This window comes from Salvelinus namaycush, chromosome 13, assembly GCF_016432855.1.
Source record: "Salvelinus namaycush isolate Seneca chromosome 13, SaNama_1.0, whole genome shotgun sequence".
NCBI classification, from domain to species: Eukaryota; Metazoa; Chordata; class Actinopteri; order Salmoniformes; family Salmonidae; genus Salvelinus; species Salvelinus namaycush.
The window spans coordinates 10,132,735-10,152,476 of record NC_052319.1 but is presented as its reverse complement, the minus strand read 5'-3'; the positions used below and the strand labels follow the sequence as shown (position 1 = coordinate 10,152,476).

Below are 19,742 nucleotides of genomic sequence, written 5' to 3'. Positions count from 1 at the left end.
AAAACCTCATAGTGCACTAGATCTAGCACAGTTTCTCAATCTCAAACGTGTTTGGGTGGATGAATATGTTAGGACACCGCTCTACAGCGCTCGTCTTGTGATTAAGACGGATGGCCATGTTGATCTGTAACAGGAGACATGGTCTGCATCCCCAAATGTCACCCTATTCTATAGTGCACTACTTTTGACCAAGGCTCATAGGGTGCCACCTGGGACACAGAACATGATCTGTTCTGCTGTTTACCTACCTGCCATTTCCTTCTCAAGATGTACTTCTTCATCCTCTCCTTGGACAGCTTCTTGGCCTCCATTTTGCCAGTGTCTTGTTTTAACCACGGGTGCTCATAGCACTGATCACATGTCAGTCTAGCCCTAAGATCACAGAGACACATGCACATTGAGAGGCGCAAAGACTTTATTCGCACTGTATTACAAAACATCAGATAGAGATTTGGACCGAGATATGGGGCTACGTCCCAAATGGCATCATATTCCATATATAGTGCACTACTTTTGACCAGAGCCCTAGTCAAAAGTAGTGCACTACTTGGGGAATAGGGTGCCATTTGGGATGCATACAGAGTCCAAGGCAACCGTTGGCAAAAGGAGACTAAATAACAGATATGACACCTAAACAATCTAAACAGAGACATCTGGCAGGCTGATCAAAGCCATTTACACTCAAATCATGTCAGAACTGGGGCTTTGACCCAAATGCCACCCTATTCCGCACACTACTTTATGATAAAGTATGGTAAAGTAGTGCACTATGTAGGGAATATTGTGCCATTTGGGACACACATGGCTCTTTAATCAAACTGTATTTCAGAGAGCCTCATGTTGCTTACTTCATATCTTTCTTCAGCAAGTTGGTAATGAAGTCTTTGGCGTGGTCTGAGATCTCATCGAAGGCGTCGTCTTCAAAGTCCCAGGTGGCCGAGGTCACATTGGAAAGGGTCTCGTTGTCGTTATCCCCCATGAATGGGGACAGGCCACTCACCCTGAGTGATGGAGATATGGGGGGGGGGGGGGTTGGAGAGAGGTGGAGCGAGAGAGCAAGAGAAACAGAAAGAAAAGAGAGAGAGAGAGATAAGTATAATGAACGCTTGACCTACAAAATGTCTACCAAAAACCACTTCTGCTCTGCATGGAAAATGCGCCACACCCTGCCGGGCCCTTAAACAGCGCTCACTGGTGAGACTTGGTAAGCGTTCATCACTTTCAACAAAGCCCGTCTTATTGGGCACACCCAGATGTTTTCCGTGCTAGACATTGGTCTTATATCGGTACACCACTAAAGCTTTTTATCCACCATGTACACTTTGAGTCAGGACTCTAACAGGATGGATGAAACCTAGCATGCGTCCCAAATGGCACACTATTGGCACCTTATTCCCTTAAGGCTTTGGTCAAGAGTAGTGCCCTACATAGGGAATAGGCAGCTGTTTGGGATGCTACACTGAAATCTCTGAGGCAATAGAGATCAGACAGCCTTACTTCTAACACTGCTATGTAAGCAGTGTGTAATAAATCTTTGTGGACCGAGGAGACCTCACAGAGGTTTGGGGCACTGGAGAGTATTGCTCTGCTCGGTCTCTATATCCATTTACAGGCATAGAGGTTGGAGAGGCCCATACACTGCCTGCCCGCCTGCCTGTGGAAAGTATCTGTTGCTTTGAGCATGGAAGCCCAGAGAAATCCAATAAGGCAGCTTTGAGATTAGGGACACACGGTAGCAAATATACTTTATTTGAATAGTGCCCTATAGATTATCTACAGATGCTCAAATGATCAACAAACTATATTAATGCAACAGCTTGCTAGGTTACAGTTAGGGTTAGGTTAAAGGTTAACATTAGGTTAGGATAAGGGTTAGGTTTAATGTTAGGATAAGGGTAAGGGTTAACATTAGGTTAGGATAAGGGTTAGGTTTAGGGTTAATGCTAGGTTAGGATAAGGGTTAGGTTTAGGGTTAACATTAGGTTAGGATAAGGGTTAGGTTTAGGGTTAACATTAGGTTAGGATAAGGGTTAGGTTTAGGTTTAACATTAGGTTAGGATAAGGGTTAGGTTTAGGGTTAGCGGATAGTTTGTATAAATGTTGTTGACAGTCAGTTGAACATTTACAAACAATCTATTTGGGATTAGCCAAATAAAGTGCTAACATAGAAGCTTACTCATTACAAGTAAGAATGGTTATAAGTGGTTATAAGGGTCATTATAACTGGTTTGACACTCACAGGATGTAGCAGATGACCCCTATACTCCACATGTCTGTTGGGTAACTGATTGCTTCATAGTTGATCACTTCAGGGGCCACAAACTCAGGGGTTCCAAACAGAACTTTCAATGTTCCAGAGCTTTCTAGGAGCACACAGGGGAAGACGGTTTCAAAATGATGGTGTTTATTTAGCATTCATTAGAATAGGAAGTTAATGAACAGATAGATGTTGCTATGATTCTCAATAGGGATGCAAAATTCCAGTAACTTTCCCAGATGGAAGATTTCTGGAATCAGGAGGGAATAAGCAGGATATCCAGGAATCCTCCCACCAGGATTTCTGGGAAACCTGGGAATTTGGGGAAAGTTACCGGAATTTCACAACCCTATTTCTGAAAATGTCCTGTGCACATGAGGCCTGGTTACCTAGTCTGCGAGCAAGGCCGAAGTCAATGAGTTTGATGGTGCTCCCGGTCTTGTTGACACACATGATATTCTCAGGCTTGAGGTCCAGATGGACGATGCCCTGCTTGTGGATGTAATGAACCCCGTCCACAATCTGCAGCATGTACTTAATGACCTCTCTTTCTGTCAGCTCAAAGTCTTCATCGATGATACGCTCAAACAGCTCCCCGCCAGAGATTCTGCAGAGAAAGAGAGAGAGAAAGAGAAAGAGAAAGAGAGAGAGAGAGAGAGAGAGAGAGAGAGAGAGAGAGAGAGAGAGAGATGCTTGAGATCCTGCGAAACACATTACAGCCAAATATGGAAATCCTTCACTGGATATCAAACACTTGTCATTTTAGAGTACCTCAAATATCGTTTTTTTTTTTTTTAAAGCTTTGACAGCTTACAAGACATATCATCTAAAATTAGTACTAAGGACAATTGCGGTTTTAAATGAGAGTCAAGTGAGTCCAGTGTTCTTCTGTCAGTGTACCATTTGATAATGCTATAAAAACAAGAGGGGAAATGGTCCAGTCTAATGTGTTTACATCTCAAATACTTGGCAAGTGAACTTTTTCCAAGCATCACCACATAAAAAAGCCAACATTTCTGTCTGTGTGAAGTGTCTGTCTGGTCAAAAAGAATCATTAGCCACGAATAATGGAGATGTTTAAATGTAAATCAATTTCCTTTGACATTTGACATTCTCCAAAATAAACATTATCATATCAATTTTCATACTCAGATACACTACATCACCAGAAGTATGTGGACACCCCTTCAAACTAGTGGATTTAGCTATTTCAGCCACACCCGTTGCTGATAGGTTTATAAAATCCTGCACACAGCCATGCAATCTCCATAAAGAAACATTGGCAGTAGAATGGCCTTACTGAAGAGCTCAGTGGGATGTCACCTTTCCAACAAGTCAGTTTTATCAAATTTCTGCCCTGCTAGAGCTGCCCTGGTCAACTGTAAGTGCTGTTACTGTGAAGTAGAAACGTCTAGGAGCAACAACGGCTCAACCGCAACGTGGTAGGCCACACAAGCTCAGAGAACGGGACCGTCGAGTGCTGAAGCACGTAGCCCGTATAAATCATCTGTCCTCGGTTGCAACACTCACTACCGAGTTCCAAACTGCTTCTGGAAGCAACATCAGCAATAGAACTGTTTGTCGGGAGCTTCATGAAATGGGTTTCCATGGTCGAGCAGCCACACACAAGCCTAAGATCACCATGCGCAATGCCAAGCGTCGGCTGGAGTGGTGTAAAGCTCACCGCCATTGGACTCTGGTGCAGTAGAAACGCGTTCTGTGGAGTGATGAATCATGCTTCACCATCTGACAGTCCAATGGACGAATCTGGGTTTAGCCAATGCCAGGAGAAAGCTACCTTCTCCAATGCATAGTGCCAACTGTAAAGTTTGTTGGAGGAGGAATAATGGTCTTGGGCTGTTTTTCATGGTTCAGGTTAGGCACCTTAGTTCCAGTGTGAAGGGAAATCTTAACGCTACATCATATAATGAATGACATTCTAAACGATTCTGTGCTTCCAACCTTGTGACAACAGTTTGGGGAAGGCCCTTTCCTATTTCAGAATGACAATGCCCCCATGCACAAAGCGAGGTCCAAAAAGTAATGGATTTTTCGAGATCGGTGTGGAAGAACTTGACTGGCCTGCACAGATCCCTGACCTCAACCCTATCGATCACCTTTGGGATGAATTGGAACGCCGACTGCAAGCCAGGACTAATCGACCAACATCAGTGCCCGACCTCACTAATGCTCGTGGCTAAATGGAAGCAAGTCTCCGCAGCAATGTTCCAACATCTAGTGGAAAGCCTTCTCAGAAAAGTGGAGGCTGTTATAGCAGCAAAAGGGGTAACAACTCCATAATAACGCCCATGATCTTGGAATGAGATGTCCGACGAGCAGGTGGCCACATACTTTTGGCCATGTAGTGTAATTTGTTACACACAAGTGCCAAGTGAAAATCCTCAAGATCAAAACTGCAAATGGACCTGTATTCATTCCAGTTGTATACCTACTAAATATCCTTCTGTTTCCATTTCTAGTAAACTATATAGGGAATCGGGTGCCATTTAGGATACATCCCGGGTAACCTAAATGAATATCAACTTTATGTAAAGTATGGGTTAAATATACTCACATTTCCAAAACCATGACGATGTCCGACTTGCCTTCGAAGGCATCAATGCACTGGACAAGTTTGGGGTGATGGAGGGAGTTCATTATAGCAATCTCTTGTCTCACATTATCTTTCTCTTTTGCAGAGTAGGCCTTGATGAACTTTCCAGCCCAATGCTTTTTCGTTCCCTTCTCCAAAAGTTTGAATACCTGTCCGAATTTCCCCCTAAAGCACAGAAAAGGAAAAGGATCATTTTTTGGAGTCTGATACAGAGGATATCATGGATGAGAGGCATGCGCAGTAGGCCTACTGCACATGTAGATACAAGTGTCAATGTGGACCAATGCTTTGCTGACCAACATGTTCTCTACATCCCAAATTGGCACCCTATATAGTGCCCAAATTTTCGACCAGAGACCTATAGGCCCTGGTCAGAAGTAGTGTACTATATAGGGAATATGGTGCCTTTTGGGACATAGTCGTTGTTGATAGGTGGGTACTCACGTTCCGAGCCTCTCCTCCACATCATACAGATCCTTGACTTTCACATCTGTTCTAACGGTCACATCTCTGTAGTCTGGCTCTTTCTCTGAACATCAGAACATGACACTTATGAGTCATTATGGATGCTTATAGTCACTGTCATAACACACTATAAGGGCATTTTAAGGATATTATAAAACATTTCAGGTATCATAAAAGGTGTTAGCAAATTTTTTTTTTTAAAGGAATCAATTACATATAAACTTGGAATATTGGATTAAACATACCTTCATCATCCTCAACATCCTCCTTTTCTGTTAGAATAAATGATCAGAAAGGTTGTTAGTCATTAGTATGAATCAATCATTATTATTATGAATTAATAATCATTAATACAAATCAATGTCTGACACAATGAAAATGGCTTGTTAGTTACCAATGAGTGTGATTCTAATAGTGTTACCAATGAGTGTGATTCTAATAGTGTTACCAATGAGTGTGATTCTAATAGTGTTACCAATGAGTGTGATTCTAATAGTGTTACCAATGAGTGTGATTCTAATAGTGTTACCAATGAGTGTGATTCTCAGTGAGTGTCAGAACACCATAGACGCCACTAGGGGGAGCTCACCCTCTACATCCTCCTCTAACATTGTGACAGCCTCAGACTCGGCACTGGGCTCTCCGATGCCGTAGATATTGACCGCTCGCACCCTGAACTTGTACTGGCGCTGACCCAGCAGGTTCTGGACATTATAGGAGGTGCTGTTGCAGGAGACCAGGTTCTTCCACTCCTTATCCACTGAGTTCCATATCTCTAGGTTGTAGGACTGGACGGCGCTGCCTCCGTCGTAGGTGGGGCCGTACCATGACAGTGTGAGTGTGGAGCGGCGGATGTCTGAGGCGGCTGGAACTCGTGCAGGGGGATCAGGTTTGTCTGGAACACACAGAGGTCACACAGTAGATCAACGCACCAAATGGCGGACATGCTCAGACGCAATACTAGACCTTTCAACAAGCCACACAAAACCATGTTCACATTGTGGTGATAAATGCTTCAGGCTGAGTCCCAAATGGCACCCTGTTCCCTATATAGTGCACTAACTTTTGACCCTTTGGGCCCTGGTCAAAAGTAGTGCACTATATAGGGGATAGGGTGCCATTTGGGTTCATAAACCTATAGTTTGATGCCTTTGAAAAGGTGTGATGAGTCACTCGATTTGTGAACATAGGTCAACCCAGTCCTTCCATTCACCAACATCAGTAATGACCGTGCACACAAAAGCTGTGTTGGGAATGAAGCAGCTTCCTGTCTGGCTATAGTGGCTACCTTTTGAACCAACTCCATTCGTCAACAGTAGTTTCACCATATACAGTAATGGCAGCTTCTCCATCAAAGGCACAGTACGGGAAACTGTTCGGGAGGGCAGATGATCAGTGAGAGCCATGACAGCGAGGCTCCACATGGAGTCTGGATCAGTTTTATGTACTGCTGGTGTCAGACGACATGACCCAGACTGTCTGCTAGGTACAGTACACTTATTCTCCCTGCTTTGTTTAGAGGGATGCCATGTTACCCAAGCTGTTAAAAGCATACCCCCACTTAATCCCCAGTGGTCCCTTGTAAAATACTAAACGAAACCGCCCCAAAGAGCACAGCGTGACATCAACAGCTCAGCCATGCGGGATGATTCAATGTCACCGCAAAAGGGGCCACAAATTACATGAAACAATTCAAAAACCTCTATACTCCATACATACAGTCCAAGAACCATAAACCTAACGCGACGATCATATACATTAACAAGCGTCTAAGTAGTAGGCTATTTTTACCAGCGTCTAACAAGCGCTTTGTGCCTCCTCGTATGCTATTAACAGTTCTCCGGGCACATAAGCGGTTGCGTTTATATGGAGCAGCTCTAGAAATCCTCTTTCCCTGGCTGTGGCGTATTCCCTGAGTTGGACTGGATACACTCCACTATAACAGCAGTGGCAAAGGGCCTCAGACTGAAGCAACAGCTGGAGAGAAAGCACAGCCTTAAAAGGCCACTGGAGATCCCTGCAACGGCCTGTTAGTATTAGGATACAGAGAGTCGGCGCTGGCCCGGCCTGCATACCTTCCCTTCCCCAACAACATTCCCCAAAGCTACAGGACCGCTATTTTTACGAGAGACAATACAATGATCGGTATCAGTAGGAGCAGTGGTTTTAAACAGTGGATTATACCATATATCTCATTTGATACAAGGAAAGACTTCCGCCACTCGTAATTGTCTCCTGAATCTCATCAACGGAGCCAGAAACGGCGTCGCTGCCTGACGTGTGAAAAATGGAACGTACCGACAATGGTAAGGTTGAGAGCTGCCTGTCTCAAGCCGTAGCTGTTTCGCAGCTCAATGGTGTAGCAGCCGCAGTGGTCCTGCTGGCTGTCTGCGATGGTCAGTTTACTGGTAGCATCAGTGGTTTCAATGGTTAAATCACCTTTGACCTCTTGAATCTGCATACAAGACAAAGGCAGTGGTTTCACAGAGGGGACATGTGTTAGTTGAAACGGTGTTCAAGGCTACAATGATGAGCTACATCCTTGAATTAGTACAGCGTAATGAAATATGATATATTTGATGGAGATGGTGGAGATAGTGGATCATTTCAGATCATGGTTAGAGTTGGTCATAGAAATGGGCATAGTATTATAGTCAGTGGGGTCCAAATTTATTGACACCCTTGATAAAGATGAACAAAAAATGACTGTATAAAATAATAAATTCAAAACACTGAGCTATATTCTATTCAAGAAAAAAGGGGAAATTATATTATTTTATACCTATACAATTGCTCAGAGAACGAGATTTTGTTTAACAAGTAATATTTCCCCCCCCCCCCCCAAAAGGTAGGGGTCAAGACCTTTCAATACTTCACCTTGCGAGGGTAACGGCACAGAGCCCTTTTCTCAAATGTTTTATGAGTTAGTAAACACGTTGGGAGAGATCTTAGACCATTCCTCCCAGAAAAATCCTTCCAGAGCCTTGATATCCTTTGTCTGCGCTTACGGAACGCCCTCTTGAATTCAAACCACAGGTTTTCAAAGTCCGTAGACTGAAATGGCCATCACAAAATGTTGATTTTGTGGCCAATTAACAATTACTTTGTGGATTTTGATGTGTGCTTGGGGTTATTGTCTTGCTGGAAGATCCACTTACAGCCAAGTTTCAGCTTCCTGGCAGAGGCAACCAGGCTTTTGGCTAAAATGTCCTGGAACTTGGTAAAGTTCATGATGCCATTGACCTTAACAAGGGCCCCAGGACCACTGGAAGCAAAATAGCCCCATAACATCAAAAATCCACCACAGTAGGTATGGGCTTCTTTTCTGCTTATGCATTCTCATTTCGACACCAGTCATTTTTGCTAATCTTTATCAAGGTTGTCAATTATTTGGTACAGACTGGTCCTTACTGGTTTGCGGAACTTGAGCCAGGTGCAGTTGACTGGTGGAGCTCCTCCAAACTTACAGAGAATTTCCACCTTCTCCCCTGCCAGAATCTTCATGTCGTCTGGGAACTGGACAATCTGAGGGGGCATAGCTGGACGACACACACAAACACACAAACCAACAGTCACTTCAGCCAGGAACATCTCCATCATCAGAACAAACCTCTGCGTTTGGCAGGGTTGTGACTTTCCGCCCTTGCCCCACGTCATTCCCTTGCTAACGCCTTAATGCTCCCCGGCAGCGAACAAAGCACAACTGCAACAGCTGCTCGGATTGGGTGACTCGCTCCCCTGGCTCTCGTTATTAGAAGGCAGGTTGGTTTACACTACAGCATGGTGAGGGGGATCTCCGATTGCTATTACAGGCACCCTCAGACTTCTGCCAGAGCAGGGAGCAGTACTCTCAGTCTTAGTTAGAGCAGCAAGGTATGGCCAGTGTTTGGCACACGAGCCAGGTCCTCTATGCTATCTACTTCATGTATCACTGTTGTTGGACGAGAGAGCTAGAGTACAGAGTCTGGGGAATCATCTATACCGCTTGTTGACATTTTGGTTGTGGGCTCTTCAGTAGCCCAGAGAGAGTTAGTACAGGGCCCTATTGATCAAGCGACTCCCCGAGTAGGAGTGACGATTAAGGATCAGATAAGAATTTTCGATCACAGTGAATAACATGGACAGGGGGGGAGCTGATCCTGGACCAGCACTCATACACTGAGACGCCCCTAAGTTACATTTTTGCATGGCAGAGAAGTCTTTCTTACCCTGTTTGGGAGGCATCTTTGCATTCGGTTTCTTTATCCTTGCCTCACCTGGAAAAGAGAAGATCAACGATTACAATTAGGAAGGCAGTTGTGTCAATGCATTTGATAATGGAACAAATTTTAAGATTTGTTACAAATGAATCCCATGTGTGACTCTTCATGTGTGAAATTTACATGATAAAACATTGATCTGAAACCAGACGGAATCTAAATGTAGTGAGTGTGTAGGATTCACATAAGTGAACGGTCATTGCACTTAATTATTCCATTATTGTGAGCTACAGCAGCAGTAAGCATTAGAAAGAGCATACTGTACATTGCCGTTCTTTTTCCTAACATCCTTTCTCAAATTGTGCCTGCAGCGATTTCTCTGGATCCCTGTTAAGAGTTGTTACTTTTGACAGTCAGACTGATCGATTAAAGCAGAGATCACAAGCTAGAAACAGTCCAGCTTGTGAGCAAGCCTCTAATGGAGCACATACTGTGGGAAATATATCACATTTGTAGATTCAGAATCATTGTTTAATTGGTTAATTCATTTGCCTTTAGTCTTACACGTCATTATAACAAATGATCTATAAAACATTGAGTTTTATAACCGCTTATGAGATATTATGGACGCTCATTATAATAGTCAGTGTCATCATAACACATTACAAGTGTATTATAATGCATGATGTGCTTCATTTAAATGTTACCACTAGTTATTCCCAGGACAGTATACGGGAAAGGAGACTAAACTGTGTCTGATAAGTGAAATTGGGGGAGGGAGCTCTTCTCTTGTGGATGTCTTGGGAGAACGAAGGGCTGCCTCTGTGCTCATGTCCTTTGGTATTTGCCTTTTTTGGTAATACTAAAAATAGTCAAAGTATCCAGGAAATAGCTTTTGGCATTATTTATTTGACATTTGATTGCTGTCAAGAAACAATGTGCCAGTAAAACTAACTAATGCAGAGAGTGAGGAGCAACAATATCAATATTAACCAATAACAGTTTAAGCTCCAAGCTCTGTCATACTTTTTTTCTGCATGACAGGTCCTCCTCTCTGGAAAGAAAAACGTCATTTTTACAATAGAAAACTTTTTTTGCTCATCGTACCAAAACGATTTGAAGTTGATAAAAGTTGTAATTGCACAAACAAAGCATCTACCATTGCGATACAAAACAATATATTTTAGCTCACGTCAAATAGAGAAGACCAACAAAACAGACCAGGCTTTAACAACAACAGACTAAAATGGTTATGAGCACACCGATTGGCTTTGCAAAGTTTTAGTGCAGAAAAGGTTTTATCCTTTTAAGCGTGTGTTTGTTAAGTTTCCATAACAATTAGGTAATTGGTCCTGTTGTCCTGTTCACATGCCTCAGTTCAGATTGGATTTAACTAAACTACTGCGCCCAGCCTTCGAGCACTCGGATCAAGAAAACGAATCATTGTTTATATGTTGTAACTATGCAGTTGAGCTTCGAGGCAGTGTATCAGCTAGTTAGTTTAGCCATCCATCTACGGTTCAAGTCCAAAACAGCTCTTTGGTGTATCCTTGAAAAACAGACAGCCATGTGACAAGAGACCTAGTGGAGGACTGAACATTGAAACGTGCAACAAATCATGGAGCACTAGAGAAAGGGAACGGCTGTTTAACCTCTTAAATGTAAAGTCCCCATATTTGGGGATCTTATTAGATGTTATTATTCAATTCAGTCTGGTATGAGAACGGTAGCCCCTAGGTCGAGCCGATGACCTCATTTCAAGATGGCTGCTATATACATTCCGGTTACACCTTGCCCAAACCCGCTGCGCGCGTGTGCCACCGAGCGCTATCGTGCATTTTGCCCCCCCACACCAAACGCGATCACGACACGCAGGTTAAAATATCAAAACAAACTCTGAACCAATGACATTAATTTGGGGACAGGTCGAAAAGCATTAAACATGTATGGTAATTTATCTAGTTAGCTTGCACTTGCTAGATAACGTTAATTTGTCCTATTTAGCTAGCTTGCTGTTGCTAGCTAATTTGTCCTGGGATATAAACATTGAGTTGTTATTTTACCTGAAATGCACAAGGATCTCTACTCCGACAATTAATCCACACATAAAACGGCCAACCGAATCGTTTCTAGTCATCTCTCCTCCTTCCAGGCTATTTCATGTTTAAATTATATGGTGATCGCGTCTAAACTTTCATTGTATTACCAGACTACCAGCAAAACAGTTCGTCTTTCTATCACCCACGAGGGTATAACCAATGAGGAAATGGCACGTGGGTACCTGCTTCTATAAACCAATGAGGAGATGGGAGAGGCAGGACTTGCAGCTCGATCTGCGTCAGAAATTGGAATGATCTATTTTAGCCGTTGGTGTCGCAGACGCTCATTGGCGCGCGCAAGCAGTGTGGGTGCAATAATTGAATAACATGGATTTCTAAATTTATTTTGCGACGCTCGCGCACGCGACGTGTCCGGTCTGGTCAGCATGTTAGCGTTATGAAGCCTAAACAAAATAAACACGGAATACATTGATACACACCGAAATTCGGGACTCCACAGATAATGAGAATGTATTGTCCGTCTGCCTGTGACCTACCGTTATTGATCACCAGCCCTGAGAGTCAACTTTTTTATTTTACACAACGTTTTCACCAAACAGCAAACATCTTACAATGTAAGCTTCGATTTGGTCCTTGTTTGAGCTATAGCTAAATGGGGGATATGAAATTCATCCTTAGGTTGGTAGGACCAAATCTAGCCTAATGCCAATGTTATGTGTGATTTAATGGCAACATCGAATGTCCACCGAGTGACTAGATCTTTGCGCATCAAAAATATGATGTTGCCTGCTTACGCACTGTAGGCATCCATTACACAGGGGATTGGCTACTATGGCAGCTTGACAGTCTTGTAGCCAATGTGATAAGCTTTCCAGTGATATGCAGCTGACCTGGGTGGGACAAAGCAAGGCCTAGAACCTTTTATGCGTAATTCTAACTATTGCTACCTGGCTCAGAGACTCACCGAGCACGCTACATTTAAAAAAACATATTTCACCTTTATTTAACCAGGTAGGCCAGTTGAGAACTAGTTCTCATTTACAACTGCGACCTGGCCAAGATAAAGCAAAGCAGTGTGACACAAACACAGAGTTACACATTGGATAAACAAACGTACTGTCAATTACATTACATTGTAAACCGATTTCATCGGTTGAATTTCATCGCTTAAGCATAAAAGATGGCTTCTCAAGGGGGTAAAAAAGGTACAAACTAAGAAGATCGAGCAGGAAGCTAGAAAGGCAGCAGCTATGAATAAGTATACAGACAGAAGCTTTGTATAACATACTGGTTGGACTCGGATCAGGGGCGCGATTTGGACAACGAGGATTTCTACTCCCCCAACAGAGATTGCTTTCTAGAAGGATTGGATCCACTTTTAGATCCATACTTAAATTGTTTTGATGACTTTATATAGTCAATTTTATTTGTGGTTCTCATCTCTGCCTTTGTCTCCAATGTGTTACTGTTTGCATTGTGTGTGTGTTTCACACCTATGTGAGTCACTGCACAGATTAAGTTTAGGCTTGGAGTTTTTACTTTACAGCAATGCCATTTTGCAAATTTAGTCAACTGTAATTCTGTGTGTCTCACAACAGTATATCCCTTTATTTTATTCACCACAGAGTGGAGGATGCAGAGGATTTGGATGATGACGTTTGGGAGCCACCCCTCCCCAGCAAGCGCCCCCGCCGGACAAGGTCTTCACTGCTATGTCAATCACCCGTCTGATGGTTCTACATCCACTTTTCATAAACCTCTTGAAAAATAAAGAGGCTTGTGGTGCCATTCGTCCTAACAGAATCGGTTTCCCCAAGACCAAGGTAAAAGACATGACAAAGACAGCGGAGAGGGGGACCATACGTTGGATCAGGACTAACAAGCTGCTTTTTGTGAAATGGAAGGACACTAGAGAAGTAACCATGCCACACAGCATAAGTCATTCAATAACGACCATGTCTCAAGGAGGGTGAAAAAGGACGAAAGCCCCCATTCCTGTTTCTGCGAAGGACTACAATGCCAGCAGGGGGGGTGTTGACATATCTGATGCTCTGATAGGCTACTACCAGGTCCTCCTCAAGACCAGGAAGTGGTATAATACTTTTTTTTTACCACTTTGTGGACATTGCTACAGTAAATGCTTTCATTCTCCACAAGCAGATGGCCAAAGCAAAAGGTCAAACCCCTCTCTCCCAGTTGGCCTTCAGAGAGCAGCTGGTGTTGGAAATGGCCGAATTAGGGGCCCAAAGCAACCTCACAACCATCACAAGACCCCCTACTGAAGGCGAGCACCACGGTCCAACACACATGCCAAAAGACAAAAGGAAGAACTGAAAGCATTGCACAAAACACATGGTGGGGGGAAAAAAGGGTGAAATGACAGTTCTGTCCGAAAAGCCAGTTCGCTTTTTGTTTCCTGGCAGAGAGGGACCGCTTCAAAGACTGTCACTACATGCACAAGCGATGGTGAAAGAGAAATCGAATCATCTACACCTGGAATGTAAAACCAACACGAATGCCATTTGAAATAGTTCAGCTTATTTCTATTTGTGCACCTTTTTTAGTGAAGGACACGTGTGTAACCAAGCTGTGTTTGATAAGACATTTTATATACATATTTTTTTTATGTATATCTGTTGCTTTTATATTGTTTTTGTAAACAGTTCATTTGTATGTGGGACCAATACATTGGATATGCCTAGGCTAAACGTTCAGGCACTTTGGAGAGGTTGAAAAAAACAATTGGATATCCCCTGTATGTCTCCCGACACCACCACAATGTTTGAGAGAGGTTGGTGTTGTAGAAATGTAGTTTTTATAGTGAACAATAACTTTTAGGCACATTCAGTGTACAAAAACAGTGCAATTACCACATTCGAACACTTTGGAGAGGTTGAAAAGACAATAATATCCCATAACATGAGTGAAGTTGACATGGTAGAACTCGTGTTTTTATACTGAAAAAAATTTAAAAGGGGATTGCAAATATGTAATAGCACTGGAATGATCTAATTTACAGACATATGCCACTTTGGAGAGGTTTAGGGACACTTGGAAACATCCCGTGACTACACCTGACACCATTTCTAGTTGTTAGGTCTATAAATCCCATTTTTTTGTTGATGTTGTTCACATGTTGTGGAAGCCATCTGATGCGTTTCCAACTCTGGACATCAATAATTCACTTATAGCTCGTCAATGAAAGATTACTTTCAAAATAATAAAAAAAAAGGTTATTTTGTGTGAGCTTGATCTTGTGTATTCTGAACTATGTAACTACCATCTATCTTCTGATCATTTCCTCAATCTCCCAGATGTATTTCCAAATATACCAAGTTTTGGCATGTCAGAGTCATGTAATTACACACGAATAGAAGTTACTTTTGGGAATGTCTATTTAGGTGGAAATCTAAATGTTGCCATTACATTTACGAGGAAAGAATAGACTCTGGTAGGAAAAGGATCACACCGGCACCATGATACATTGCTCAATGTCACGCACAATCATCTGCACCAGAAGCTCTCCAAATGTTCTACATTATAACTGTCCTTTGTGACAAATCATTAATCAATGCCACTAATACCTATGTTTTTAGTCACTCACAACGCAGTCTTGACCCTAGATGCTGATCTGGGATTAGTTGAGCATTTCCCCCACTAATGGTTAGGATTGGGTGATGGGAAGCTGATCCTAGATCTGTACCTAGGGGACTCTTTAACCTGGAGCCCTCTACCCATCAGTGGGTCCCGAGTCCCGACCCATCCTTTGAAAAACACTGTTCTGCATAAACAATCAGTGTCAATGTAAAGGCACTATATCTTAAACTATATTACAGCATCCTTAGCATGGGTCAAAGACAATATCTGTAACCTTACTACTAATTAATATGCCAGCACCCAGGATATCAAGTCTTGATGGTTCCTGGTCCATATAGAGTCAAGAACAGTGAGCAGCAGAGCAAGTGCTCCATGTTACCCAGTCTTTTGAGAGATGTTGAAGCTGTCAAAACAAGTCGGGCCTTAAGCCTTCCCCAGGGGGCTGTGCACCCATGATCTGGATCCTTCACACAGGCGGTCAGACAACGTGGAGCCATTGTATTGCACGGCCTGGCCTGTGTCACAATCAGGTTGTAAATGCTCAGCATCTAGAGAAACAGCAGCTCAAAAAACCATTCAATTCCCCGATGAGCACTATCTATTTCATAATAGAGGGAGAACGTTACATCTCACTTGTCAAGCATTGTTACAGGCTGACGAGAGGAGTAGAGGCGCAGACGAAAGCAGTTTGATGTACGAGGTGTTGGAGCAGGCAACCACATTGGCATTCCACTCTGTGTTCTCTCTGTGGCCAGCATGCTCTGTTTGTGTGGAGAGAGGAGGAGTATAGGGGAGAGGAGAAAAGATGAGAGGAGAGGAGATGCTGAGCCACCAAATAGTACAGTGCATTCTGAGATCCGCAGGACCCTGCAGTGCTGGACTGTGCCCCCAAGTGTAAGGTAAATAATCGTGCAGATGTTTGAGTTTTCCAGTGGGCATGAAAAAGTTGCTTGTTTTCATAGCACTGCACTACTGGCGCAATTCCCATGGCTCACCACGCTCTGTGACTGGAGTTAGATACACCACACAAGCAAGAGCAACGGCTTTAGAAAAACCATAACAAGGCTGACACCATCAATAGCTTACTCAAACGCACTTAAGGATTCAATAAATGACAGTCATTATATTTGCTGGGCCCAGTGATGAATCAGGATTTCACTGTTATATATATATATACACTCAAATAAAATTGTATTTGTCACATGCTCTGAATACGACAGGTGTAGACTTTACCATGAAATGCTTACTTGCGAGCCCTTACACAACAATGCAGAATGAAAAAAGTAAGAACAATTTGCTAAACATTTAAAAGGAAAAAAAGGAAAGACAATGTGCTGGGGTACGAGGTAATTGGGTTAATATGAACATATAGGTAGGGGTTAAAGTGACTAGCCAATCAGGATAGATAAAAAAAACAGAGTAGCAGCAGCGTATGTGAAGAGTGTGAAAGTCTGTCTGTGTGAGTGTGTGTGCCGTCAATATGCATGTGTGTGTGTTTTGTGTGTATGTGTGTGTGTGTTTTGTGTGTTTTTTGTGTATGTGTGTGTGTATATATGTTGGAGTGTCGGTGTAGGATGTGTGAGTGTGTGGGTAGAGTCTAGTGAGTGTGCATTGAGCTGGTCCTTGAGAGTCAGTGCAAATAAAAAGGGGCTCAATGCAAATAGTCAGGGAAGCCAACGTATAGCTTCGGGGTAGAAGCTGTTCAGGAGCCTTTTGGTCCCAGACTTGGTGCTCCGGTACCGATTATCGTATGGTAGCAGAGAGAACAGTCTATGACTTGGGTGGTTGGAGTCTTTGGCAATATTTAGAGCCTTCTTCTGACACCGCCTGGTATAGAGGTCTTAGATGGCAGGGACCTCGGCCCTTGTGATGTACTGGGCAATACGCACTACCCTCTGTAGCGCTTTGCGATCAGATGCCAAGGAGTTGCCATACCAAGCGGTGATGCAGCCAGTCAAGATGTTCTCAATGGTGCAGCTATTTTTTTGAGGATCTGAGGGACCATGACAAGTATTTTTATCCTCCTGAGGGGAACTGTGTTGGAGTGTTTGGACCATGATAGGTCCTTAGTGATGTGGACACAGAGGAACTTGAAGCTCTTGATTCGCTCCACTACAGTCCCGTTGATGTGAATGGGGGCATGCTCGGCCTTCCGTTTCCTGTAGTCCACGATCAGCTACTTTGACCTGCTGACATTGAGGGAGAGGTTGTTGTCCTGTCACCACACTGCCAGATCTCTGACCTCCTCCCTATAGTCTGTCTCATCATCATTGGTGATCATCAGGCCTACCACCGCCATGTCGTCGGCAAACTTAATGACGGTATTGGTGTTGTGCACGGCCATGCAGTTGTGGGTGAACAGGGAGTACAGGAGGGGACAAAGCATGCACCCCTGAGGGGCCCCCGTGTTGAGGGTCAGATTGGTGGATGTGTTGTTGCCTACCCTCACCACCTGGGGCCGGCCCGTTAGGAAGTCCAGGATCTAGTTTCAGAGGGAAGTGTTTTTTCCCAGGGTCCTTAACTTTTTGAAGATTGTGGAGAGCCCTATGGTGTTGAACGTTGAGCTGTAGTGAATGAACAGCATTCACACAAAGGTGGTCCTTTTGACCAGGTGGGCAGCGTGGAGTGGAATAGAGATTGTGCCATCTGTGGATCTGTTGGGGCGGTATGCAAATTGGAGTGCGTCCAGGGTGATGGTGTTTATGTGAGCCATGACCAGCCTTTCAAAGCATTTCAGGGGCACAGATGTGAGCGCTTCGGGGAAATAGTCACTTACACAAGTTACTTTGGCATTCTTGGGCACAGGGACTATGGTGGTCTGCTTTAAACATGTAGGTATTACAGACTGGGTCAGGCAGAGATTGAAAATGTCAGTGAAGACACTTGCCAGCTAGTCAGTGCATGCTCTGAGTACACATCCTGGTAATCTGTCTGGCCCTGCGGTCTTGTGAATGTTAACCTGTTTAAAAAGGTCTTACGCACGTCACCTACGGAGAGCGTGATCACACAGACGACCGGCGCAGCTGGTTCGCTCATGCATGGTTCAGTGTTGCTAGCCTCAAAGCTAGCACAGAAGGCATTTAGCTCATCTCGTAGGCTCCCGTCACTGGGGAGCTCACAGCTGGGTTTTCCTTTATAATCCATGATAGTTTGCATGTCCTGCCACATCCGACGAGTGTCAGAGCCGGTGTAGTAGGATTCGCGCTTAGTCCTGTATTGATGCTTTGCCTGTTTGATGGTTCGTTGGAGGGCATAGCGGGATTTCTTATAAGCGTCCAGATTAGTGTTCTGCTCCTTGAAAGTGGCAGCTCTACCCTTTAGCTCAGTACAGATGTTGCCTGTAATCATGGCTTTCGGTTGGGATATGTACGTACGCATGGCCACTGTGGGGACGATGGTCGTCGATGCATCTATTAATGAAGCTGGTGGCTGATGTGGTAAATTCCTCAATGCCATCGGATTAATCCTTGAACATATTCCAGTCTGCGCTAGCGAAACAGTCCTGTAGCTTAGCATCCGCTTAATTGGACCACTTCCGTATTGAGTGAGTCACTGGTACTTCCTGCTTTAGTTTAGCTTGTAAGCAGGAATCAGGAGGATAGAATTATGGTCAGATTTACCAAATGGAGGGCGGGGAAGAGCTTGGTATGCGTCTGTGGAGTAAAGGTGGTCTAGAGTTTTTTTACCCTCTAGTTGCACGGGTGACATGTTTGTAGATATTAGGTGGGACGGATTTCAGTTTTCCTGCATTAAAATCATAGGCCAAACAGTTAAGATCAGAGAAGAAAAAAAACACAAAATAGCACAAATGGTCAAGAGCCCGTAAAACGGATGCTATTTCCTCCAGCGCCATTTATCATATCTGCAGCAAGGCTTGCTGTCTAGTACCATTGTAAAATAACTAAATCTCTTTGAGAACCATAAGCACTGACCCCAAATATCACAGAGTTCATGTACTCTAAAGCTTCACATGACATGATTCCAATACCCCATGGGAACATTGTTGTGAGTGAATCATTCTTAAACAGAATTACCTCCAACCCTAGCCAATGCTGTGAACTTTAAACACATATTTACTTGTTTTGAATCTCTCCTACTTGGGAATCCATCATTATAAAAAGAGAATAGCGTGGACTAATCATCAGGGGCTCTCATGTCCGGTCTCTGCCTCATGCGTTTTATTAAAACGCTCACTACACAGCTCTTAGTTTTAGAGCTTGTTTGGATCAGTCCACATTCCAGCAGGACAAAAGCATATCCCCGAAGCTGGCAGATTTTCTGCAGAACCTCCGAGTATAGGAAAAAGAGGCCAGAGCATGTGAGTCAAGAGAGGGCTAAGGAGCAGGCAGACGAAAGCCTTACATGGAAGTTTGGGAGAGGAGGTTGAGTGAACGGGGCAGCCATGCAAAAGGTCCCACTCTCCCTCCCCTCTCTTTCCCTCTCCCTTTCTCCTTGGGCATGTTTTAAGTTTGAGTAAGTGTCCTGGGCTTAAAGACAAACAGCACTCAATTAGCTCTGTCAAACATCACAGAGGAGAGGGGTGTAATAGT

The 19,742-nt window shown here is 43.7% G+C and overlaps 1 protein-coding gene across 5 annotated transcripts in view; it reads right to left on the bottom strand.

Annotated features, from left to right (window-relative positions):
* LOC120058222 (myosin light chain kinase, smooth muscle-like) overlaps window positions 1–19,742 on the bottom strand; it is an 89,865-nt gene that overhangs the window by 4,472 nt on the left and 65,651 nt on the right. For 4 of the 5 annotated variants that reach the window (XM_039006716.1, XM_039006719.1, XM_039006720.1 and 1 more), the window contains 11 exons: window positions 9,545–9,592; window positions 8,748–8,875; window positions 7,635–7,791; window positions 5,926–6,231; window positions 5,582–5,608; window positions 5,316–5,400; window positions 4,833–5,036; window positions 2,647–2,864; window positions 2,240–2,363; window positions 849–1,001; window positions 249–372 (listed from right to left, as the gene is read on the bottom strand). In XM_039006716.1, the coding sequence (XP_038862644.1) occupies window positions 249–372; window positions 849–1,001; window positions 2,240–2,363; window positions 2,647–2,864; window positions 4,833–5,036; window positions 5,316–5,400; window positions 5,582–5,608; window positions 5,926–6,231; window positions 7,635–7,791; window positions 8,748–8,875; window positions 9,545–9,592 (1,574 nt within the window). Of the gene's footprint in view, window positions 1–248; window positions 373–848; window positions 1,002–2,239; window positions 2,364–2,646; window positions 2,865–4,832; window positions 5,037–5,315; window positions 5,401–5,581; window positions 5,609–5,925; window positions 6,232–7,634; window positions 7,792–8,747; window positions 8,876–9,544; window positions 9,593–19,742 lie in introns of those variants that run through there. The other variant, XM_039006721.1, reaches the window with a different exon arrangement.